This window comes from Notamacropus eugenii, chromosome 1 (assembly GCF_028372415.1).
Source record: "Notamacropus eugenii isolate mMacEug1 chromosome 1, mMacEug1.pri_v2, whole genome shotgun sequence".
Taxonomy (NCBI): domain Eukaryota; kingdom Metazoa; phylum Chordata; class Mammalia; order Diprotodontia; family Macropodidae; genus Notamacropus; species Notamacropus eugenii.
This window is the reverse complement of record NC_092872.1, coordinates 257,221,746-257,247,700: the sequence shown is the minus strand read 5'-3', so window position 1 is coordinate 257,247,700 and position 25,955 is coordinate 257,221,746. Positions and strand designations below refer to the sequence as shown.

At 43.6% G+C, this 25,955-nt stretch overlaps 2 protein-coding genes across 35 annotated transcripts in view; one reads left to right on the top strand and one right to left on the bottom strand.

Annotated features, from left to right (window-relative positions):
* Positions 1–18,711, bottom strand: part of HMG20A (high mobility group 20A) — a 66,414-nt gene extending 47,703 nt beyond the window's left edge. The window contains exon 1 of one of the 5 annotated variants that reach the window (XR_011971583.1): positions 8,302–12,529. Coding sequence is in view for 1 of the 5 variants with exons in the window: in XM_072628678.1 (XP_072484779.1) it covers positions 8,302–8,372 (71 nt within the window). In the remaining 4 variants the exon portion in view is untranslated. Of the gene's footprint in view, positions 1–8,301; positions 12,530–18,409; positions 18,495–18,608 lie in introns of those variants that run through there. The other 4 variants (XM_072628680.1, XM_072628681.1, XM_072628679.1 and 1 more) reach the window with 4 other exon arrangements.
* The window catches only part of PEAK1 (pseudopodium enriched atypical kinase 1), a 297,886-nt gene continuing 290,601 nt past the window's right edge, over positions 18,671–25,955 (top strand). For 10 of the 30 annotated variants that reach the window (XM_072628667.1, XM_072628674.1, XM_072628672.1 and 7 more), the window contains exon 1: positions 19,038–19,141. The gene's annotated coding sequence lies outside the window, so the exon portion shown is untranslated. Of the gene's footprint in view, positions 18,758–19,037; positions 19,142–19,334; positions 19,528–19,657 lie in introns of those variants that run through there. The other 20 variants (XM_072628660.1, XM_072628673.1, XM_072628675.1 and 17 more) reach the window with 6 other exon arrangements.

Genomic DNA, 25,955 nt, shown 5'->3' with positions numbered 1-25,955 from the left:
AGATATTAAACGGTATTCCAGCTTTTCACAAGGCATCAGGCAACGTTGTCACCTCCCTCCTCAAATGTATGCCTTGGAAGAGAAAGGGAATGAAAAGAACTAAAGCACTGTCGTAGAATACAGCAGGAAGTAGAACAAAACAAGCCCAACATCCTCACTCACCTCTTCCAAGGCACCATTCTAAGGCATGACCAATGTAGATCTTACACAGAGAATGACAGGAGAGTTCACATCACAGAAGCTTAAGAGTATTAGCCAGTCATTAGAAATTTAATGTATAAGCTCATCCTAAATCTGAGCTGCAGCGCAGCTTAATCATTTTATTTGATGTGAATTCCTAAGTCAGACACATCCTTCTTTAAGTGATTTTTAAAATGCATTCCAGAACAATTTTGGTTTTATTCACACCACTAACCCTCATCCTCGTGGGTAAGGACCTCATCTCTCCTTTTACTGAGAAAATGAAGGTCACTCACCTGGAATTCCCTATCTCTCCTCTCCACCTCAAAGACCTCTGACAGCATCCCTTCCTTTTCTCCAGCATCCAATAATGATATGACCCTTTTTCTTGCCAAGGCTACCACCTCTACACATACCCTTGAAACAATCCCCTCAATTGAAAGGGATAACGAAAAAAATAAAAACTGACTGAACATGGTATAGAGGAGGGAGCACTGGATTTGAAGTGAGAGGACCTGGAGACAAATCTGACTTCTATCTCTTACTACCTGTTTGCTTTGGCTAAGTCACATGACTTCCCTAGGTGTTGGGGAGGGGTCTTCCTCCTCTTCTATTATTTCTCCAGACACTCTTGATGCACAGTGTTAACAAGCTGGATGCCTGGTGCTGCTGCGGGCTCCCTGCCCAGGGTCACCTCTGCCAGTCATCTGAGCAGCTCCCAGCATCACAAACTCATCTCTAGTCTCTCCAACGGCTTGGTAGGTGAATGTAAAACAAGCAAGCTGGACAAGATGACACTAAGGTTCTATCTATAATCTTAGATGACTTATTGAGGGTAGGATCTGAATCAGGTCTTATTTGGAGTCCAAATCTAGTATTTTGCCCACTAATCTGAGATGCCTCCCACAGAGCACTCAAAGTGATTCTTCTGCTTTGTTGCAGATTTTGTTTTTTATCTCTTCCTGCTGGATTGCATGTTCCCTGAGGGCAGGGACTGTATTGTTTTTCATCATTTTAATCGTAAGCGTAAAGTTATTTCTGACTTTTAAAGTATCTGGCACCATGTCAAATGCTTGGTAAACATGTGCTGAATGAAAGGCTCTTTTCTGCTTTGAATTTCTGGTCCTAACACAGTGAACACTTATTTTAAAATTCTTTTTAGGGGGTCAAGAAGGAACCTAGGCCTATATCTGATAAATAAAATGCTAGATGTATTCTCTGATTGGCTCCAGAGGACAGAACCAGGAGTGAAGGGCTGAAGTTTCAGGGAGGCAAATTTCAGCCTGATATAAATGGAAATGTCCTGTCAAAGGTGGGATGGGTTTCCTGACGAGGTAATGAGCTCCCAACACCACTAAAGTCTTCCAGAGTAGGTTGGATGCCTTCCTGTAGGGTTGCTGCAGGGAAGATTCCTGTTTTTATAGAGACTGGACTAAACAACATCCAACTCTGAAATCTTGTCAAGGTCAAACTGACACCATGTTTGAAACACTGAGATACAATCCTCCCAATTCCTTCCCCCAACAAATCATTTTCTTTCATTTTTTCAAATAAAAAAATATTAAGCACATACTAGGTGATAAGTGTAAGCACTGGGATTCATAAAGAAAGAGCAAGACAGTCCCTATTCATGTTTACACTCTAACTGTAAAAGACAAAAAATAAAACCAAACTTAGCTGCAGGGAAGAGGGACAGGCACAGAACTCAGCAGAGGGGCAAATAGTGAAGTCCAGGCATCTTCAGGATTAGTCAGTAGGTAGGATGACAGTACCAGGGAACTGCAGATCATAAAAGCAGGTGCTAAGGTCAAGGAGTCAAAAGGAGTCAGCGCAGTGCCAATCCATTTTACAAGAAGGGAATACTACAGACTCCCATTCATCCAAGCCAGGCAAGCAATCAGGATGGGTTCGAAGTGGCTGAGGCAGTCAGAGTTTAGCTAGATCTATAATCACTTCCATAAGTCTTAGATTTTCTCCCCCTCCTTCCCTGGGATGGCATGCAATCTTATATGGGTTCTACACATATATTCTTATTAAACACATTTTCACATTAGTCGTGGTGCATAAAAAAATTAAAACGAATGGGAGAAACCATGAGAAAAACCCAAACAAAACAAAACATAACACAAGAGAAAATATTCTGCTTCATTCTGTGTTCTAATTCCATAGTTCTTTTTCTGGATATGAATGGCATTTTGCCTCAAGAATCCTTTGGGAATGTTTTAGGTCCTTAGCAAAGAACTAAGTCTATCAGAAAAATTCCTCGCACACTGTGGTTGTTACTGTGCACAATGATCTGGTTCTGCTCCTTTCACTCAGCATTAGTTCATATAAGTCCTTCCAGTTTAGCTAGATCTGACAAAGAGATGAGGTGTTATCTGCCTTTCTCAGATTATTACTCAATGTGGAAATAATTCCCAGAGGAATTTAAAGCATCAATGTATAGGAAAACCTAGAAACTACATGAAAAAACAGAGAGGAAAATGACCCCAAAGTCCCAGAAATAGTTCCAAGCAAAGGGAACAAAAGGTAAGAGAATATGTTGTAGAGATTACATTGTAGGGATAAGCAGAATACTGCCTGAAGCCACATTCAACATCTGCAAATACTGATTTGAGTCTCCTCACTTTCCAGTTACTTTTCTGGCTAATCTTGGACCTTCTGTATTGCCTTCAACTTCTGAATGAGCAAGAACATGCTTCCACTCAAACCCATGTCCTGAGTCACATTCTCTGGCTTAGGGAAGCACTCCTTGTGTACCACCTCTTGATTCTGACTTGTTTTCCAGTCACTTTTCCTTCCAGTTTCCAACTCGTTCATCAATATCGTTGGTGACAAGCTAAGGCTGAGCTCCATCCCTTTGACAGTTGCTTCTATAGCTGCTCTTGTTTTGGTGCACTACTTAGGTTCAGAGAATGGTTTCATCCCTGGGAATGTCCATACATCTTGTACCCCTGCTCTTCCATAATTTTTTCAGACACCCTTTAAATATACAGTATTAAGAGTCTGGTATCTGGTGCTGCTGCTGGTCTTGCCACCCAGAGTTACATGTCTACCAACCAACCAAGTAACACCCAAAGTTCTGCCTTAGAGGCACATTTCTAGTCTCTCTAATGGTTTGGCACTTAAGAGAATAATTTTAATCTTCGAAGAGTGTCTTCTTTGTTTCTTACAATTTGTCCAGAAACTCAACTTAACTTCTCTAAATTAGCTAGTTATTAACAAGTTATTAACAAGACTATTTTAAATGAAATTTGTTAGAACTAGACACAGAAAATAAAAAAATACATAATTTTGACCGCTTTCTAGAAAGACTGAAGTAGAATAATCAAAATTTACCAAATAAATGATACTGAGGTTGTAAAACAATACAGATATTAGATAAAATAAAGCTAACATCAAATTCATTGTTCAATATATATAAACATATAACTCATGATAGTTTAAAATGAATTTCCTGATTAGCAAGGTCATTTGCCTACCATTACTCACTTAAAACACATGGTTAAACCTTTTAAACTACTAGGTCACCAGAAGGCTTAAGTTTCTGGTCTTTCTCACATACTCCCTATAATTTCTGTTTCTATTTCTCTAGTTCCCATCTCCTTTCCTTCAATCCCTTTTTAATGCAATCTACTTCAGAACCTCTTGAGAATGACTACCATTTGGAATAATTACACATGCATTACCAAGTAGGACAGCAGAACAGTTAAACCAACTGGGATCCCATGATATCAGTTAAGTTTAGGTCTCATGCCACTGCAGACTCCCAGAACGTGTCAGCATTACTTCAGTAAAGTAGGTTACAGGCAGAGTCAATGCAACCTTCTATGGAATTCAACAGATAAAAAACACAGGTATAGGCATATCTGGCAGGTTACTTTGAAATGTAAAAAAGGCATAAAAGCAATGGCTCAAGAAAGGAGAGAAGTACATCTTCAAGTGACCAATTTCTATAAAATCCAAGGTAAACACATAGTCTCTCTGCCCAGGGCTTAGCTTTTAAAGCCCTCTTAATTTTTACAAAGCTTCTGTGCTATATACAGCTGAAAAGGAATTCATTCCACTCCCCTCAATGGTTTACAAACAGCCGACAATGTTGTGCAAATCTACAACGGGAAAACTGAACTGAAGCTCTTGTGGCCTCAGGAGTGGCTTTCTCATTGCCAAGTGAAACATGTATGTCAAGTGTGGCCCTCCACACATGAAGAGCACTTCTGACTGGTGCTGCCAGCAGCAGGGATGTGCCCATTAAATTGCACTCCTTCATTCAGTCTCAGTCTTCACCCAGTCTCTATGCTGATGATTCCTCAGATGTACTTATTCATCCCTAGCCCCTCCTAATCTGTCTTGTAACTCCAGTGGGCTCAAGTATCTCAACCTGGAAGTCCTGGTGACATCTTCAACTCAATGTGTCAAAAACCAGATTCATAATATTCACTCCCACACCACCCCCTTCCTAATTACCGTCTGGGGCACCACCACCCTCCCAGTCACCCAGGTTTGCAGCCTCGGTGCCATCCTCAACTCCTTACTCTTCCCCTATAGCCAACCTGTAGCCAAAGTCTGTCAACTTTACTTCCTTAACATCTCTTGACCCTTTTTTTCCTCTAACACTGCCACCCCTGGTGCAGGCCCTTATCATCCTACATGTGGTTTATTCCAAGTATTTAAAAAAAAAGAATGGCGAAAGTAAGGATGCAAAAAGAATATGAGGACTGACCTGTAATTTTATTGGCTTAGGAAACTCTTGGGTGAGGTGCTCCTACCCATTCAGGTCATCACCCTCTCTGTAAATTCTAGTCTCAGAGAGCTGCTTAGGGCACTGAGAGGTTAGGTGACCTCCCAGATCATACAGTGGGTAAATATCATAGGTGAGACTTTAACTTGGCTCCAAGGCCAGCTCTCTACCCACTAGGACACACTGACTCTCAGAATTCAAATATGGATCTATGTTCAACCCTGATGGAATTCATTCCTTTGGCCCCTTAAAAGGATTGTGCTAAAATCTGGAAAGATTACTGGCATAGTGGAAAGTGCAAATGATCTGGGTACAAGTTTTGGCTCAGCATGGTCTAGTGGAAACTTGTTCTGACCTGGGAGGCCTTGGCCTGGAATCCTGGCTCTCTTACTCCCTACCTGTGAGGCATCGGGCACGCTGCTTAGCAGTTCTAGAACTTGGTTTCTTGGTCTACAAAGCAAGAGGGGATGATCTCTATGGCCCTTTCTTGCTCTGACATTCCCCTTTTCCTGGCTTTATATTGTGAATCTATAACGCTTCAAACGAACAGCTTCCACTCCCAGAATATGCCATGCATAGCTAGCTAAATAAATCTCAATCTTCAAGAGCTAAATGTATTTGGGTTAATGCCAGAAAAAGCCAAACTGTAGACCTCTTTTAAAATGGGGAAAAGGATACTACAACCAATATATTAATTTGTTACCAGTCATGGTGCTGCTAGATGTAGCTACTCCCCAACTAAAGAGGACACACAATTAGCACAGGTGGAAGATAGTAGGATAAAGCTGACCCAAGTGCTTTTTTTCTGGTACACTACAAGAATCTACAACAGCCTCAGTTTCACGGAATGGTGCAGAGAGATTTTAATTAAACTCTGGGGAAAAGAAAACCTGCCAATTAGATTTTTGCAAGTAGTTTGTTTTGCTAGGAAATAAGTGGCTAGCAGCTGACACTGTCTTTTTGGCAAAATAAAGCTGCTCATGCCCTCTTTCAGAAATCAAGATAAAAACCACTCCACAACATTTACATAATATAGTCCTTAAATGAGCAATTAGCCTGAAAAGACTGTTCTTACATATGGTATGGTCTCACAACACTACAACCATGACTTAGCACATCATAATAGTCATACCCCAGTTTTACCTATATTCTTCCCTAAGCTATGGGGGTCAACCAAAGAAAGAGCCTGCAGTGGCAACTACAGATTTATGAAATTCAGAAACATATTTACTAATATCCAGAAGCAAACAGTGATAAATTCTTATCTGCTCCCAAATTCAATGGCTCAAGAATTTCTGTCTAGTAAATCTGTACTATATCAATAAATAGATGAAGCTTTAAAAAATTATTTCACCCAGAGACTGAATATATAAACAATTTTGCTAAGAAGAAAAACAAGTAATATTTTCTAATTGGAAACTTGCCATTTCCTAAGCATCCAATATTCTCATTCTTTTAACTCTATTATAAACCTTTATCCTCCCCCCACTTCCCCTTTACAAATTTGCACAAATACTTAGAATGTGGTTTCTACTTGAAGCTACTTATAGGACTACTGGTATCTGGGCTCTACAAATAAACTTAAGGGATCCATTTAATCTGTGTTAAGGAATTAGGTAAATAGAAACCTGAAACACTTCCCCCCTAAAATTTATCTCATTCTAAATTGGAAATAAGTAGGTACTTCTTCATGTATAAAGAAATGATGGTTACTAACAACTCGGTTCAACTTGCTGTACCTCTCAAAATTTTTTCCCTCAAAATATGAAATTAGGCAAATCATTTTTTCTTTCACCTGATTTTTACAGATTATGTAATAAAAGTTATTGAGTAGAATGAATACTATTATCTCTAAGAAAATTAAGTTTTTCCCATATTGGGCATTAGTTATTTAACAATGGAAAGAAGAATGGACTGGATTAAAAGTCTAATTTGTGGCTTACTGGCCATGTGTTGCAGGGCAAGTCACTTTAATCTCTCTGGGCCTCAGTTTCCTCTTATGTAAAATGAGGGATTTGGACGAGATGAACTTCCAAGATTTTTCAGATCTCGATCAATGATCCTAAGTGGGAATATTTTGGAAGAGAAAGGCATCAACAATGTGGAATAGCCAACCTTTTTCTGCCAAGTATTTATGTAAAGACTTGCCACCTCCTTTTTGCCATCTCGCCAAGACACACAGCCATGATGGACACAATGCTAATAATACATGGTGCTACCCAGAGGCAGGAAAATTAGGCCACCTCACCACCATGCTCCAATGCTCCAAAAATTCTGGTTCTGGCAAAGGAGACAAGTGGCCCAGCCAAGATGCCACCACTGAGAGTTCTCTGCCTCTAGGTTCAAATTTAGGAAATGTCAGCAGGTGCAGCTGAGTTGTGGAGGTTGGGTAAAATCTGGCCACAACTGCCAACTCCACTGAGCGGAAGAGATGCTCATCAGTAATTGAGATCCCTGGAGAATGCTCAGAAACATTAGAACCGAGCAATGGCCATTGTAATCCCATATCAGATGATAATTTTGGAAGAACAGAGAAGTATTTTTGGTTATGATTACCAAGCATCAACAATATGCTCGTTCTGGTGCAGATCATATACATGATACAGTCCCTGCCACAGGAACTTCCATCTACTTACAACCTCAGGTAAAATGGGACATAACACAGTATTTGTGCAAAATAAACATCAAAGCCATAAAAACTGAACACACCTTTTAGCTTTCTACTGCTTTAAGTTGGTGTCATTGCTTTTTTACTTTTTTTCCTGAATCATTATTAAATTTTATTTTAAATCTATGGAATAAAACAAGCATTTCCATAATACAATACAACAAAAAAGATGATTGCACATACAACTGCAAATCCATCATGCAAAAATCTGTCATTTCTTTCAAATATACAACAAAATTATCAGGTAAATTTCTTTTTTTTTTGCCCTCCTCCACACCCCACCCTAGAGATGGTTACCATTAGACATAAATAGGTATGTATGTCCACTATTACTCTGTACTCCCTTCTACTTATCGTTTACCATTTGGTAGTTAGGATAAAATACAAACTCCATAGCTTGACATTCAAGGCCTCACAGGACCTCAGTCCAACCTACTTTTCTAGCCTTTTTTTCCCCTTAAGTTACCTTTACACATTCTATGTCATGGCCAAACTGCACTACCAGTCACTCCCTGGTCTGGTTGTTGTGAATTTTCTTGCTCCTGTGCACTAAAATAATAGCTTGTACCCTAAGACCTGGACTCATTCTTGCCTACCGAAATCCTTCCTTTCCTCTAAGGTCTACCTCAGGCACTACTCTTCCATAACACTTTCCCTGATTCCCCCCGGCCAAAGTGTTCCTCACCTCTTCCAATTTTCTTAGAGCACTCACCTGGAGCACACTGCCTGGATCACATCCTTAGTAGGGTACGCCCACCCTATAAAACAGAGGTCATGTTTCATTTTTGTGTCCCTCAGTAATCAGCACACAGCTTGTCATATAACAGGTGCTGATTAAGATATAGTGTCTGAGAGGTGGCTCTGGTTGGGGATGGCAGTGGAAGGCCCTCTGTTGTGGGTATAGTGCCAAGCCTGGAGTTAGAAAGACCTGAGGTCAAATCTGGTCTCAGATACTTACTAGCTTGATAACCCTGAGTAAATCATGACACCCAGTTTGCCTCAGTTTCCTCACCTGTAAAATGAGCTGGAGAAATGGCAAACCACTCCAGTATCTTTGCCAAGAAAACCCTAAATGGGATCATGAAGAGTTAGATATGACTGAACAACAACTATTGTAGAAGCTGCAGGTGCTTCTGGGGAAAACTGGCATGGTACACAATAGGGTGGAAAAAGAAAAGAGGAACAATTTGCCCATATTAAATAGAAGGAGATTCCTAGATTCCCAGTGGTCATAAGAGAAAGTGACAGGTGGTAGATATTCCACAAGTGTGTGTTGAGCTGAATGGGTTATGGTTTTCTAGATTAATACCTGTTAAGAAGAAGGGGAATCATAACCCTCATCTCAGTCACCTCATCTTGCAGCAAGTTTTCCTAAAGGATACAAGTCATAAGGATGATTAGCTCAGAAGCACTTCTTTGTCTACACCCAGAAACTCTACACATTGAAATGATATTCATATCCAAACAGCACCTGCAGATTAATATTTACTGATGCCAATGGACAATCTTTGTGTGTGTGTTTGTCCTTCGTTGCTTGAAGAAGACCATGCCATCAGAGAAATGATGACATGATTTGTACTTGACTTTGAGTGAAGGAGGGCTGTGCAGGTCACCAGCCTCACTTCTCCTCCAGAGCCATCTGAATCCAGTGACCAAGATATTCATCAAGATGACTGGAGATGACTCAGGATGAGGCAACTGGGGTTAAGTGACTTGCCCAAGGTCACACATCTAGTAAGTGTCAAGTGTCTGAGGTGAGATTTGAATGCAGGTCCTCCTGACTCCTTCACTGGTGCTCTATCCAATGCACTATCTAGCTGCCCCAATAGATAATCATGAACACAATAAATACATACTACTGTATTGTGGAGGAGGCAAGTAAGAATAAATGCGGTTGCTACCTTCAAGGATCCTCTTACCACTTAATACAACAGTCAAAATACATAAATATGTTATTATACACTACAAGGTAGATGGTAAAAGTTCAATAAGAGAGATAGGTAGAGCTGGGGGTTGAGAGGAGGGAGAGAGTACATCTCTCTGGATTTAAGAAAGTCAAATAGTAGTATCACATCTGCAGAATGAAGCAGGAACATAACAGAGAAATGCACTTGGGGGGACTATTTAACACCGAGGTTGCATTACCTGGCGGCAGAGAGGGAATTTTGTGGGGCTCAGTCTTTATTTCTGTAACTTCTCTTCTTCTCTAAGAGGACAAGGAACTTGGCCAATCATCTAGATGGCAAAGAAGTAAAACATAATTGCTTTCGGGCCCAAGATCACAAAATTAAGAGCCAATATCCATTGACTGTTGTGGGAGACAGAGAAGTTTCCCAATAATCTTGAAATTATCAACTTCAAGGCAGCTGCAGGAAAAGTTATCCAAACTCTTTTAAGTATCCACAGACACTTAGCATAAGTTATAGTAAAGCCAGAGAAAATCAACTTAATTCAGCAAACGCTGCTTTAGGATGTGTGCCTTCATTTCCTCACAGATCTGAGGCCTCCAGAGATCACCTGGTCCAAACTCTGCATTTGGACATCGATGGAAGGTATTGCCCTCCCAAGTCAACAGATGAGGAAACTGCAGCTAAGAGATACCGATCTGGCCAAAGTCACACAGCTAACAGGTGACGCTGACCAGCGCTCTCTCTATTCTACATTATCATGCTGCTCACTTGTTCTTCCAAACACATCTCAAAGAAATGCCTATGTAGATGTACTAATGTAATAATAATAGCTAGCAATTATATATTGCTCACATCTGAGTGCTTTGTATTTACCATGTAAGTTGTGTGAAGAAAAGAATCGTGCCTGTTTATGCTTGGCCAAGGCTAATATCATCATACACACCAAAATGTTTAATATTTGATAGGGAAGAGCAGGCAGAATGTGAGAAGAGAGGTCAAGCTCATCAAGACGCACCACAGAGATCTGCAATCTGTAATACCATGGCAAACATCAAATGCTACCTAGTCAGTTCACCTCTGCTTCACAGCTATGTCTTAGCTCAATAATGTTGCAGGGAAAGTGCTTTTGCAAACCTTACAGTACAACATGAAGGCCAAGCATTATTATTCCTCTACTAAAATCCTACTAACAGCTCATCATAGAATGAAAATGCTTAGGTTTTTCAAAGGCTATGGCAGTCAACTTCAACCCATAGGAGAGGCAGTGTGGTACAGTGGAAAAGAACTGGTTTTAGAATCAGAGGATCTGGGTTCAAATCTGGCCTCTTTCACTTACTGTACAATTTCGGGTATGCACTTAACCTTTCTATAAACTTCCCCTCTCCAGTCCTAGTTTCCTCATCTGTAAAATGAAGGAGTTGAATGAGATAGAATTTAAAATTCCTTCTTGCTCTAATCTATTTTATGTTCTCTCATGCTGGAAAGGTATTGAATATAAACCCAGTGAGACCAAGTCTGTCATATGAGGACTCTTAGATTAGCTAAGTTCACAGAGGATCATGAAATTGACTGCAGGGTGGAGAATTCTTCATCCTCAGAAACTCATGAAAGACTAGATCACTAAAAACCTGGATTTCTTACAGTGACAAAAATCATAATAAGTATTTATTGCTGAATAGATCCTTGAAATGATACTATGATAGACACTGCTGTTTAATGAATTATTTTTTGCTCCCACAGACTTCAGAGCAGGGAACACAGTATATACCTCAGTATTTAAAAGAGGGAATCCCTTGAAGTCTTGCTAATATCTACACCGAAAAAGCTCACAAGTATAACCAAGGCTACTGATGTCATAATTCATGCATAGCATGGGGGTATGTTAACTATTAGGGTATAGGAAAAACTTACTAATGCTTCCTTTTAATTCTACATATTTCAAAAAGCTATTGTAATTCTTGTTATCACTGAGCTATCCTCATTAAATGAACTCAACTTAAAAATGTGAAGTAATACAATGGAATAACAAGAAGCAGTTCGAAGTCCTCTTTGCCAAAACTCCTAAATGTAGACCTAGAAAACACACCAGACCAAATCCCAATGGGAAAAATCCAAAAAGTCACAATGGTTATTTGTCCAGCCCAGTTCCACATAGGGAGACAGAGAAGTCTATGGACAATGGGGGCAGGGGTCAAGTCAAAAAAGCAAGCAGCACCCAGGGACAGGCTGTTCACCAAGGTAAGGGGCTATCCCAAACCCATTCTGGGGTGTCACAAGGGGGACAACTGTGGACTAGCTGTTTTGCACCCCACTACCTAGATCCAGGATAGATGGAGAATGGGACATGCACAGAGAGGTGGTGTTCCCTAGCAGGCAGGCCCTGAGTATACCAGAAATGAAGTTCAGAAGCAAGCAGCAGTGGGGAGACTCAGACCTCAGGGCAGAGTGGGGTCTTGGTTTCAGCATCTAGCTCAGCCTGTATGGGAATAACGAGGGCAGGAATCCCAGACCAAAAGAAAGTCTATAATTTAGACACTGAGCCAACAGAGCTTTCCAGTTAGCTGATAGGACCTGAGCGCAAAAGCAAGTCTACTGCTGCTCAGACCCAAACCCAGGTCAGGAACTTGCAGAGCTCAGACCAGGGGAGCAGCAGTTAGACTTTGTCCTGAATCAAACCTTTCTACAAACAATCAGAGTTTACAGGTCCCCAGTCTGTGCCTGAGAGCCTGAATCTAACATAACACTTAGCACCTCCCAAGAAAGCAGTAACATGATCAGCCTAGATCTTCCCTCCAGAAGTGCAGCAGAACCCAGCCCTAACTCACAGTCCTAAAATCCAATCTGCATTCAGGAAGTAGGCTGGAAGAATGAGTAAGGGAAAAAAAAAGAATCCCACCATAAAAAGCTATTGTGATGGTAAGGGGAACACAGGACACAAACTCAGAAGAAAATGGCTCTAAAATATCTATAAGTAAAGCTTCAGACAAAAACACAACTTAGGCATAGATTCAATTTAAATTCCTTGAAGAGAAATAGCAAGAAATGTTTTTAAAGTATATATTTTTTTTACTAATTAAATGAGTGCTTGAGTAAAAAACTGGAAAAGATATGAGAGCTATGGAAGAAAACTGAAAATGGAATTAATGGCTTGGCACAAGAAGTACACAAACCTTGCCTAAGCAACAAAGTTCCTGAAAAATCAGAATGGACCAAACAGAAAGCTAATGACTCCATGAAGCAACAAAAAATGTTAAAACAAAATCAAAAGACTGAAAAAAATAGAAAATGAATGGTATCTCATAGCAAAAACAATTGACCTGGAAAAAAGATCAAAGAGAAAAAAAATTAAGAATCATCCAACTATCTGAATACCATGACCAAAAAAAGAGGCCATCAAATTTCAAGAAAATTACTCTTCTCTTAAAAGCAGAGGGCAAAGAATCTTAGGAAACCCCAAAATGCAAACTCCAAGGAATGTCATAGCCAAAGCCCAGAGCTTCTGGATCAAAGAAAAAGGGCAGTAAGCATCCATAAAGAACTGTAGTACCAAGGAGCCACAGTCGGAAACACACATGACTTAGCAGCCACTACTGTAAAGAAGCAGAGAACCTGGAATACAAGATTTCAGAAGGCAGAGGATATAGACTTACAAATGCAAAATGGAGAATGCTACTAATGGAACTTTAAAGTAATAGAGGACCTCCAAGCATTCCTGATTGAAAACACCAGAGTTGCATACAAACTGAATTAGTACAAACACAGGAGTAAAGAGTAACAAAAAGGAAAACAGGAATGAACAAATGATAAAGAACTAAACAAGGATAAATTGCTTACACTCAAACATGAGAAAATGATACTTGTGTCCTCTCAGTTGCCATCTTTCAGGGTGATGGAGAGAGTTTGATTAGACAAGGCCTGGGAGTAGTTCTGTTATACCTAACTGATCTTAAGAGAATGGAAAGAAAGAGGAAGAAGACAACACTGGAAAAATAAAAAGGTTAGGAAACATTATCTCACATAATCAGGACATAAAGGAACAAGGACTGGGTTGGAGAGGAGCAGCTGACATTTGAACCTCTCTTTCAACTGAGCTGGTCAAAAGAAGGAAGAATACATACATAGAATTGAATACAGAAATAGATTTCACTCAACAAAATGCTTAGGAAGGGGTCATGGGGGGCAAGGTAAATTAAGGGAGGGATCAATCCTAAGTAAAACAAACTCTTAAGAATTTATAAAAATATTCACAGGTCTTTCTGAGATAACAAAGAATAGGATTTTGAGGGTCTAACTCCGGGAATGCATGAACAAGCTATGGGATAATAAATGTGAAACAATACTACTGCACTGGATGAAATGATGGAGAGAGAGGGCTGCAAAGAAACCTAGCAAAACTTGTATGAAAAGCAACAAAACCAGGAGAACAGTTTACACGATGACGACAATATGATGAAAGAAAAAAATCCAACAACGATGAAAGAATTAGCATAATAACCACCATCCTGAGGACTAAAGATGAAACATGCCCCCCACCTTCTGATAGGGAAGTGAAGGGCTTAGAGCACAAAATGAGACAAAAAGTTTTTGGACATGGCAAAAGTGGAAATTTGTTTTGATTTATCATACATATTTTTAATGGATTTAGTTTGTTTTCTGTTTTCAATTCAGGAGGGCGAAGAAGTTTGAGTGGAAGGTAAGAAGGCAGATTTTTGCCGATTTAAACAAAATATTTTTTAAAACGCTGTTATCCGAACAAAAAAGAAAGAAAAAAGAAGGATTAGAGCAGCGCATTCAGGATACTTTTCCTCTCTCTGCACTTCCTGAAGGGCTTGTGGCTGTATGAGGGAGAACGGTCTGAGAGTTCAACTCATTTTGCTTGGTTCTGGGACAGGGACCGAACAGAACTAGGAGCCATGAGCAGAAGCTTCAGAGATAGGTTTTGCCTGACTGAACAAGTGGAGTTCTCCTAACACTGCTGAACAAGTTTCCTAACTCTGAGGTTCATTCCAATCCTGAGAATGCTAAATGCTAAAGTCTGGCTGGGGGTGTGGGGGAGGAGGAGGCATTTAATAAATATTTACTATTCAAACAGAGGTCACGAGAGTTTGGATAGCAGTTAGCAGAAAGGCTGAGAAGTTGGGTTTTAAATGGTTTAAACTGGAAGCAGGATCATACAAATTTTAGGTTGTATCTTGGATGCTATTCAAACCATGATCATACCCTATAACCTTATAAGTAGGGAGGTGGTGATTGAGTTTCCTGTCCTTGATTTCCATCTGGAAAGTCAAAGACTGCAATTTTTGTAGGGTTAAAAAAAAAGGTAAAAAAAGTAGAAAAACATCTATAAGGTAAGAAAATATTGCCTACTACTCACACCTTTAGGATATAAAAATATTTCAAGAATATTAGTATACTTTGGATAGAACAAAAGATGAACAAAGGAAAAACAAAAATAGTAAAATGTGGAAATCACAGGAAGGCCAATTCCAGCTCAAAGTATACAAATTTTTTGGGGGGGGGTTTCAAATGAGAGCTATCCCCAAATGGAATGGACTGCCCTTTGAGTGAGCTCTACACCACAAAATAGAGACTGGATCTCCACTTGTTAAGGATGTTGTAAAGGAACTTAACACTGGATTGAAGTAGATTTTTGGGAGTCCATTCTTACTCAAAGGTCTATGTTCCAAAAGAGTAAAAATTTGTAAAAGATGACAAATGTTATCAATTCTGCTAAAGCACTGAGTTTTGTATTATTGACTTATTCCTAACTACTTTGGGCAGTGTGATGATCCCTGGATGCTTTGGTAACATAAGTTATCATGCAATCTGAGTATTATTAGTTAGGAGTGCAGATTCCTATATAATTCACTGAAACAAAATTTTAGTCATGTCCCCAAAATACAGTCTAAGTTTACTTTCTAATTTTGTTGTCCTGATTATAAAAATAACAAAAACAGGAGCCAAGCATATTTTTAAATTTCTTCTATCACATAGTAAATCCATCAGCTTCTCCACATAACTCTCTTTCTAAAATGTTCTATGGTCTTCACCTCTCTTCTCTGCACATACTCCTCTAATATTTCTCCTTTAATAGAACCAACAAATAGCTGCCACTTATCAGAAAACATCCTTTCTCAGATATGTGCTTTATGTATTGCTTTCTTCTGAACAGACACTTTTTCAACCTGCTCAAGTCTTTAAGCTACAGCAATTTTTTTTATTTCTATTATATTGCATTTCTCTAGTGGAACATCATAAAGGCCAACTTAATATACTCCTTTGCTTTCCAACTACACTAAGGAAATGTAACTACCTCAGTTCACATTTTAATATCGTTTTTCTCTAACTTTTTCACAATTTCCTATTATTTCCATAATTCCAAATCTGTCAGGATGAGTCTACAATACTCTATGTCTTATAGCACAACAAATAACGAACACTTCTATTTTCCTTTTAATGAAACATTCTTGTGATAATGAAATAAATATCTTGCTAATTATTTGGAGGTCATTTGCATGTTCCTCTCTTTCATTAAACTTTGGCCTGACTTTGTTTATGTTGTTCCCCCCACCCCCCCAAGGTACTCTATCTATAATTCTGCAAGTCCTTCCTTCACTCTCCCCTCACCCAATACAACAAACCAAAAACTAAGAACTGAGTTTTAGAGACCTCAAATAAACATTTTTTTTCCTTAAAAACAAGACAAAAACCACAAAAAGCTTAAGATGAAGAAAACAAGCTGTAATTTTCATCTTGGATTATGAGGCTGGTTAATAGTGAATGGAGCAGTTTATTAGAAGTTCAACAGAAATAAATTTAATAGTTTTAATCTCTAAATTATTTCAAATCAAGCCAATTTATAGCCTTTTCAGTGACAGGTTTAAATAATCAGCTTTCACAAAACACTAAATGTTTCAGGCTTCCTGAAGAACAGAATATTGCAGTTGAAGGGTGCCCTAAAAGATAATTCAGCAGATTCAAGTTAAGTAGAACCAAAAGAACAATTTATAGGCTGACCACAAAAATGTAACAGAAAATACAATCAAATGACTTCAGAGCTCTGATCAATACAGTGACCAATTCTGCCATCAATCAATTCACAAGAATTTATTAAATGCCTACCTACTATGTACCTAACGACATATCAAGAGATTGCACAGAGATTGACATACGATGGGGAAACAAAACAGTTCCTAGAGGCTAAGGACTTTAGTCCAGGGCCTAGAAAGGAGCTTACTCTGTATTAGGAAAACAATACACACACACTCTCTCTCTTACCAAAAATATATAAAATAAATACAAGGCAATTTCCAGGGGGAGGTACTAACTTTTGGGGAGATGAGGAAAGGCTTCAAGTAGAAAGGACCTTGTAAGCTGTGCTTTAAAAGTAGGAATTCTAAGAGGTAAAGAGGAGGAGTGCATTCTAGGGACTGAAGAAAGGCAGGGGAAAGACAGTGAGATGGGAGATGGAATGTTGGTGAAGCATACTACCACCAGGTGGAAGGGATGGGGGGATGGACCCCTGTGGAGAAGGAGGCACACATTCACATACAGAGTTAATGTGTTCATTTGTTTTGCTTGATTGCACTTGTTACAAGGAAAGGTTCAGCGGTTAGGAAAGGGGAAGTCATTGCAAAGGAACAGGAATGTAAAAAAGGAAATGAATAAAAAAACTTTTTTAAAGAAATCTATTTTTACTCTTTCATTGTACAGATAAGGAAAACGAAGTCCTCAGACAGGTTGCGTGATTTGCCTAATGGGGTCACACACGTCCAGGATGTGAACATGACTGGCTTCAAATCCAGTACTTTTTACACTCTACCCCATACCCCACTCTAAATAAGACACCTTTAGCAGAGGCTAAGGCGCTTTACAAATATCTCATTTGATCTTTTCAACAACCCTGTGGGTGTTGTTATCATCCCCATCTGACAGCAAAGGAAACTGAGGCAGGCAGAAATGAAGTGACTTGGGGAGGCTCAGGAGGCTCGATTCGAACCCCAAGCCCAGCTCTCCATCCCCGGCCCCAGCTGGCCGTCTTCTTAACATAACATCACTTAAATGCTCCCACTAGAAGTGAATTCTTCTGGAAGCCTGTAACAAGAACTGAATTCGTGTCAAAATGGGTCAAGCTCCCAAGTGTCTGTTAGGCACTGGAGACACCGACGGAAACTTCTCCCTACAAAAACTCACATTCCAAGAGTAAATCAAAAGCTTGTTTTTGACCTCAAACTTCAGGGCTGCCTCCAGCCGAAGGAGCTTCCCGAGCACCGGACCGCAGCGGCTCGGCCCCTTGCCCCGCAGGCTCCGCAGCTTAAACCCGCACGGGGAGCGTGGGGCCCCTCAGCCACGTAACAACGCGTGACCGTGGGCAAGGCCGAGGACCGCGGGGTCCGAGGGTACGGGAGAAAGCAGCGGATTCGGTAAATCGGCCTTTCAGGCCGGAAGGATGGCGCCCCCGGACGCGAGGGAAAGGACCCAGCCCGCAGCGTCTCCTCCATCAAAGGCTACCTGGCAGCCAGAGGCTGGCAGCAGGTGCGCAGGTGGGGGCCGGAAATGAAGCTGAAATAAAGACCTGGGGCCACACGTCACTACGGGAATGGAGAAAGCAACCTGTGGGGGCAGTGGGGGAACCTTCACCGAGACCACTAACCTCCGCCCGCTCCCTGCGCCGGAAGTGAGCAGGTACCCTCGGCCGGACCCGCCCCCGCCGGAAGTAGGTGGTCCCTCTCCCAAGGAGCCCCAGATTCCCCCCACCACCGGAAGTAGTCGGCCCCCCAACCGGCCAGCCTGCAACCAGGCAAACTGAGGGTCAACAATGGGGAAGGGAGCGGGGGAGGACGGGGTGTCTGCGAGGTTCTTTCGGCGTCTCGGAGCGGGCCACCCCGAGGGTCGTCCGCGCTTACTGACCTGCGGGCGGCGGGCAGGGAGAGGCCGCGGGCCTCCTCGGAGCCCCCCGCACTGAGCACAATTCCCTCAGTCCCTTGCAGACGCGCTCGCTCTCCGCTGCGGACCACTTCACGCCTCGACGCACGGATCCCTCCACCGCAGCCCTCTCCCCGCTCCCGCCACGGACGCCCCCGCCCCCTCTGCGCCTTGGAGAGCTTACCTTACCGTAAATTCCTGACTCGGTGGGGAACACTAGCGGTTTTCCGGTGTGGCTCAAGGCCAAGTGGAACTTGCCGCGCCGCATTCCTCGAAAAACTCTCGGGATTATTTTTCTTGGTCGCGGAATGAACCTACGTGCACACGAACAAGGTGATTTTTCGCAGAGATTGCTGGGAGATGTAGTTTATTTACTCCGCCCCCTGCAGACTCTGGGAGGCCTAACCAAAGCGCGTCTGTATTGAAAAGAGAACGGAGTCGGGGAGGGGAAGCGCTTCGTACTTAGTTTGCACTCTCTTTTTACTCCTCTCTCCCTTCGAAACCCAGAAGCTCCGGGTCTTCAGGCCGGCCGCGGGGCCCCGCGCCAACCTGCCACGCCCCCTATCCTAGCCCCGCCCCCAAGCCAATCAAATCCCCTTGGCCAGCTGTTTCCCCGCCCCTTTTTTCCTCGGCTACCTGGCCGCGGGGTGACTGGCCCTTTCCGCGCGCGCGCGCGTGCGCGCGTGTTGGTGCTTTCCCCTATCCGCGGGGCAAGAGGTGGGTGCTTGGGTGGTGGCTGGGGAGCGCCCTGGACCGTGGGGCACGCGCGCGCGCCTGTCCGCGGGGGGAAGGGGGAGGGGAGAGGCGGAGGAGGGAAAGCGCGCGCGCGCACATTCCAGGGTGGCGGCGGCGCGCACGGAGCCGGGCGGGGCGGGAGCGCGCGGGGGCTGGCGGGGGCGCGCGGAGGCGGCGGCGGCGGCGGGGAGTTAGTTAGTTGTTGTGAGTGTCAGCGGCGGCGGCGGCGGCGGCTCCAGCGGAGGCGGCGGCGCCGGGACGGACCGGGCCGGGACCGCCCGCGCGCCTCCCGCCCCCTCCCAGCCGGGACGGGCCGGCGGACAGACGGACGACGAGGTGGTCGTGGCGGCGGCGCCCGCGGCTTCCAGGTGAGGCGTGCTGCCCGGGCGGAGCCCCCTCCCCGCGGGACCAGCCCCCCCGTGCCCTGGCAGGGCAGCTGGGGGCCGCGGGCTCAGACTGCGGCGCCCGCGGGGGCCGGAATGCCCGCGGTGACGCGAGGAGCCGAGGCTGGCCGGGGACCCCCCGGGGTGCCCCTGCCGTCGGGGCCCGGGGCTTGGCCCCTCTGCGGAGTTCGCTCCCTTCCCCCTCCCCTCCACTGGTCCGGAGTGCGGGGCCGGGGCTCCTTGGGCGGTCCGTCCTGCGGGCCAAGTTCAAAGCTTGGAGCCCGGACTCGGTCCGCCGGGATTGCTGCGGAGCTCGGCAGAAAGCAGGGGCTGGCAGTGGGAGTGTGCGCGTGCCCTCTCCGCCGCTACCCTGTTGCAGTCCCCCTCGGGAACCTTCTGGGATGGGATGGGGGGCGATGAGTTAGAGGAAAAGTATGATTTCCTCCCCCTCGGCCTGGGGACGGCAGAGCTGGCACGCTCCTGCTCGGCCTCGCGATGAGCTGAGAGGCGGCCCGCTCCTGGACCCGGGGCTTTCTAGGCGTCCTTGGACCGAGACCGGGAAAGGAAGCGGTGGCCGGGGCGGAGCGCTTCACCTGAACTCGGCTCCGGCCGGAAGGTTCCAGTGCATCTTGGGGGAGGGCTGAGACCCGTGCTTCCGAATCCTCCGATTCCGAGGAAGCCGATCCTGGCGAGAGGCAGCGCCGTCTTGGATGTGAAGGTTCAGGGGCCCCGGTTAAACCCTTCGCTGCTCCTGGGCTTCCCCGAGGGGGCAGAACTTCCCGGAGCGGTTCTGGTCCCGTTCGGTGACGGCCTCTGTAGGCATCTTTGCGCGCCGACTTGCTGGAGTGTTTGCTCGCTGCTCTGTAGTGACTCACTTTGTTAAGAATCACTGAAGTAGGCAGAGCGAGCCTTGTTGGCCAGAGTGGTGGGGATTGGGGCTGTCTAGCCTCGGCCCTGGAGGCTCTGGGGGCGCCGGCCAGGACTAGCTGTGGCCCGCACCCAGACTCCGGGGACATGCACCGAGCGTGCTCTTCCGTGACTGTCGGGGGCGTATCTGGGGAACGCAGCGTCGCTGGTCATCTCTGGAAGAACGAGAACTTTATCAGGTTGTTGTCCTTAGTGTCGCTTTTTGATGTACCATGAGTGGCTGTGGTGGGGATGGTTTTGTTGTCTTGGGAGACAGGGACCGCCGAGGGACAAAGGGAACGCTCCCTAGGAGTCGCCTTGTCTGGTGATGCCTCCCCTCCTTCTTAATATGGCCTTGGAATCCATTTCCGAGAATATTCGCTCTTCATAGCTGTTTTTTGAGAATCGCCTTTTTTTAAAAAATGTGTTCCTGGAAAGTGTTGTGTTTATGCTCCTGTAAACATTTCTTGTGCACATGTACGCTAATGTAAATGTTGAAGTCTCTGAGCTTCAGAACTTTATTTGCTTATTTGCATATGTGTTTTTCAACATTTAACAACACCTACCACATTTGCCAAATGAGGAGAGGCCATAAATTCATTTTTTGGCATATTTCGTAGACTTGCTCTTCTCAATTGCTCAATGGTGAAACATCATGAGATTAGCATTTGCTTTATGAGAGCGATTTGTTGTTTTTAACTATATAATGTTGTGCTATTTAAATGAAACAGGTGCTGTGTTAGAGCTGATTGTGTTGCAACCTGCCAGATCACTTTTTTTGGTTGTTTCATTGATTGTGAAAATCGGTAGGGACTCCGCTGTGGCCTCTGGTGCAGATTTCGTATCATGAAATCAATGGCTGCTTCAGAGCCTTCAAATCAACAGACACATTTATTAAGTGCCTGATATATGCGGAGGGGGATGCAGAGATGAATAAAGCACTATCTGTGCCGGAAGGGAGCAGAGGTGTTGAGATGAACGCAAATCTAATGAGAAATAGAACAGTCGCTTGGGAAAGTTACAAAGTACTGGCACTTATCTTTTCCAGCTTGTTCGGAGGAGATCCGGGCACCCTTGGTGGAGAAGGAGGAGGAGGGAGCTTTCACAGGGTGGGAGGCAGAGGGATGAAGCTGGGGAGAAGTGCAGGATGAGCTTCTGGGTAAGGTCAGGCTCAGCAGGAGGCCTCTTTGCTCCGCTCCAGTCCCTTGGTAGCTTTTGGTGCCTTTTCTTTTGCTTCCAGTTCCCAGGGGCCCCCCTGCTCTTGGTTACTCTGGGTAGTGCCTGGCTCCCTCTTACCTTCCACCTTGAAGACTCCATAGACTGCTTCAAGGCTCGACTCAGGTACCACTTGCTAATGGAACTGTTGGGGATCCTCCACATTGCTAAAGCTCTCTTCCTGTTCTATTTATCTGTTATATGTGTGTGCGTGTACTTCCTTGCTGAAGAAGACCATGCCATCAGAGAAATGATGACATGACTTGCACTTGACTTTGTTTTGAGTGAGGGAGGGCTGTGCAGGTCACCAGCCTCACTTCTTCTCCAGAGCCATCTGAATCCAGAGATCTGATATTCCTCAGGATGACCCAGGATGAGGCAATTGGGGTTAAGTGACTTGCCCAAGGTCACACAACTAGTGAGTGTCAAGTGTCTGAGGTGAGATTTGAACTCAGGTCCTCCTGACTCCTGCACTGGTGCTCTATCCACTGTACCACCTAGCTGCCCCTTATCTGTTATATGGTTCTATATTGTACCTCCTGCCCCTCATTAGAATATAGGTTCCTTGAAGGGTGTGGCTGGTTTCATTTGAGTCCATCCTGCTTAGCAGAGTGACTTGCACAAAGTGTAGCCTGGTGATGGGGTGGTCAGGAAGGCCCCAGTTAAAATCCTGTCTCGGGCATTTAGTAGATGTGTGACCCCAGACAAGACCCTTCACTTCCCTGTGCCTCAGTTCCTTCATCTGTAAAATGGGGATAATAATAGCATCTCCCTCCCAGGGTGGTTGTGAGAATTAAATGATTAACATGTAAAGCATTTTGTAAACCTTAAAGTGCTATGTAAATGCTAGCCATGATAATAATTGTTATTGTTGTTGTAGAATTCAAGATACTCAATTCAAGTTTTCCCTAGCTAGAAATTCTGAGTCTATCTCTAAAAACATTGAATTTTGGAGAACTTAGAAGTGAGAAAAAAGCAAAGAAAACTATACTATCACTTTATGTACAAACACTTGAGGGCCACTACACTGCCTTGGGATCTAGGATTGGAAAAGTTTTGGCTAGGGTTAAGGAATGACTTCGAACTACCCATTTGGGGTGGATAGGGGAATGCTGACTGTGAAGTAATAATGAAAGCTGTCAATAAAATAAAAATGAGTTACAGCTTATTATTCAGAAATGAAATGGGTTATCCCTGAAGGCCTTCCATCAAGGCTTGGACTTATAATTCCTTATTAATTACTGTAGAGGAGATACTCCATTAAATACACGTTTGTCCAACTTAGATGGTTTCTGAGGTTCTTTCCAGCTCCCTGAGTCTGAAATCTGAAGAGGCCATTCTTTTAAGGAACCTGGTTGACCTGCATATCAGGACATATATAAAATAATTAAGATGATTAGTCGAATATGGTAGTCTCAAATCAGTCTCTAGACAACAGGTATGACAAAGGTTCATGGGGGAGGAGAGGAAAGGGCTGCTGGGAAAAGCTGTCCGGGAGGGTTTTGGTACCAGGATATGTCCTGTGCCTGTGTGTGCCCCAGCACCAGTCCTTTTTTTTCTTTCAAGTTTAACACATCTAATATTTTCATTTTTCATGTCTATTTTTTTTGCTCTAGTTATTTCCATTCCAGGTTAAGAAATACTTCTGATTTCTGAGCCCCAGTACCTGTGTCAGGCTCACACACACCAGCTCACCTTAGGCTTCGAGGCCTCTGTTTTTTCTCCATGGTCTCTTAAGCTGCCCATTCTTGCTTCTTGTGCTGTTGTCCCCAGATCACAGGGTCAGTGGCGATGGTGATTATAGTGATGATCACAGGCTTTCCAGTTCATTCATAAAGCAGACAAGCTGATCGTGGTGGTGGTGGTGGTGGTGGTGGTGGTGGTTGTTTTGGTCTTGATTTTTTTTTTTAAACTTTGACTTTTTGCCACCTTTTCCCAAAGGGGGGGAAGGGGAAATGACCATATTGACTCTTTTCACCTTGGAGTTGCCTGCAATTGGATTTTATCATTTCAAACAAGAATGTTGGGATTTTTATCAGTTTTCACTTATCAGAGGAAATTTGTTCAGATGTTTTTATCCCATGTGGCTATCGAATACATTGTAATCATTTGGTTTACCAGTCATAAAATGCCAAAGATAGAAGGCTAATTAGCTCAGTGACACTTCTTTATAGATTGGGAAACCAAGCCCCAAAGTCATCCTGCTGTAGTGGCCCAGCCTGGGCATTCCTCCCAGGCTCTGTTGACCCCCATCCTGTGCTCTTTGAACTCCCTCCCACCCCACCCCCCACCCATGTCTATTGTTTAAGAGAATTAGCCACACTGCTAACCCGAATTGCTGAAACTCCACGATCCCTAGTAATAAAAGCCAGCTTGTATATCATGCTTCAGCATATGTTTACCACAGTTCTGTGTGGCAGGTACTGTTATTATTCCCATTTTACAGATGAGATTATAGAAAGGTTGTGTTTGGGGCCATTGTGAATTCTTTTTGAGCTGTGGTCTTCCTGCTTCCTGGTCCTGTTCTCTATCCATTGTGCCACCTAGCTGTCATAAGTATTTATAACTTAAAAGACAACATTTTGAAGGATTAAATGGAGGGAGAACACTTTGGGTAAAGTCATCCAATGTTATATTTGAAATGCTAAAATCCGATTGCAGAAATTTCTGAAAGAAAAAAGAGATAGTCAAGATAGAAAAAGAACTAGCATTTATTAAGCACCTACTATGTGCCAGACAGTATACTAAGAATTTTCCAAATATTGGATATAGGTGCCATTATTATCCTCTGTTAATAGTTGTGATTAAGGGACTTGTCCAGGGTCACACAGCTAGTCTTTATCTGAGACTGAATTTGAACTCAGGTCTTCCTGATTCCAGACCCAGCATCCCATCCACTTGATTTATTTTTAAACTGGAAATTGCTGTTTCAGTATAGCTTTCTGAATTCCACCAAAGCGTGAGTCAGAATAGGCTAAAAAGTAGAGCCGCATGAGCACCTTAGATTGGGATAGTCTCTTCTTCAGTCTCTGAAAGCCTGAATAACACAGTTGGCTCAGGGTATACCCTCATCAGTATACCTGGGTGATCCCAGAGATGGAAACTTGGAATTCAAGGGAAGGCTGCACTTGGAGACATCCCTTCCAGTTTGGGGGATTTGTCTGCCAGGTAAGAGGTGAGGGCATGTGAGAGCTGGAAGGGACTTCAGGGGTCCCTGCGGAGTCCGAACTCCTCCTTTTACACCTATGGAAATGGAGGAAGAGAACATGGGTTCTGTTTTCAGTGCAAATGTGTCCTAAGCATGTTGTGAGGGTAAGCTATGGAGAAGAGGCTTGAGTACCTACCACTGTGAGCTGACCTTTTCATTCAGTCTCCCCCTCACCCCCCCATCTTAGCCTCCTGACTTTCCTGGCTTCATGGGAGAGACTTAGCTCAAATTCTTGGTTCTGTAAGTGGCCTTTGCTGTGAGATGACCTCTGGGTTGCCAGGGATGTACCTCATCTGTTCACAGCTGTTCGCACGGTGTCTTCCACGTTTACCTGTGAATCCCATGAGGGTAGGAACTGTTTTTGCCTTTCTTAGTATCCCCAGAACTTGTTGCCTGGCTTGGCACATAGTAAGTTGTTGACTTGATTTGACTTGACAGTAGAAGCTCAATTATTCAATTCCAAAACAAAGGTTTAGGTCAGAGAAAGAACACATAATATACGACGCTTAACATCAGAGGCTATGCCAATAAATGGCATTGCGTGAATTGCATTTTAATATTAATGCCAGCTCATAGCATGCACCTGCATCTCTAATCTGGCTGAGGGAGCAACATAGTGAAATTTGTCCTTTTCAGTTCTCAAGGGTGGGCTTAGGTTTCTAACATTAAAGGATGCTTTTCGTTCATGTTGTGGAGAACAGTTTCTTGACCCTTTTAGTTTGTCAAGGTAGTAATGGAACAACAGGTGCTCAGTTACGGGCCTGCCTCTCCTGATGCTGTGGGCCAGTGAAGTTGGCTCCTGTCCCATCTCAGGTTTTCAGCTAACATCCACAGTGCCGCAAGGGGCCCCTGCTCTCGTAGACCAGGAGAAGGAGGTTTGCTCAGCTAGCGTTCTCAACCTTGTTGGTGTCCCTTACTCAGCTGGATGATGATAGAGGTGGCCCAGTCTGTCATTCTCCCTCGGGCTAAACTGGGAAGTTCACAGGACCTCAAGAACATCTGATCCAACTTACGCTTCAACAAGAATCTCCCCTGTCATGTTTCCCAACAAGATGTAGAGCACATTTCCTTCCATACCCCCTCA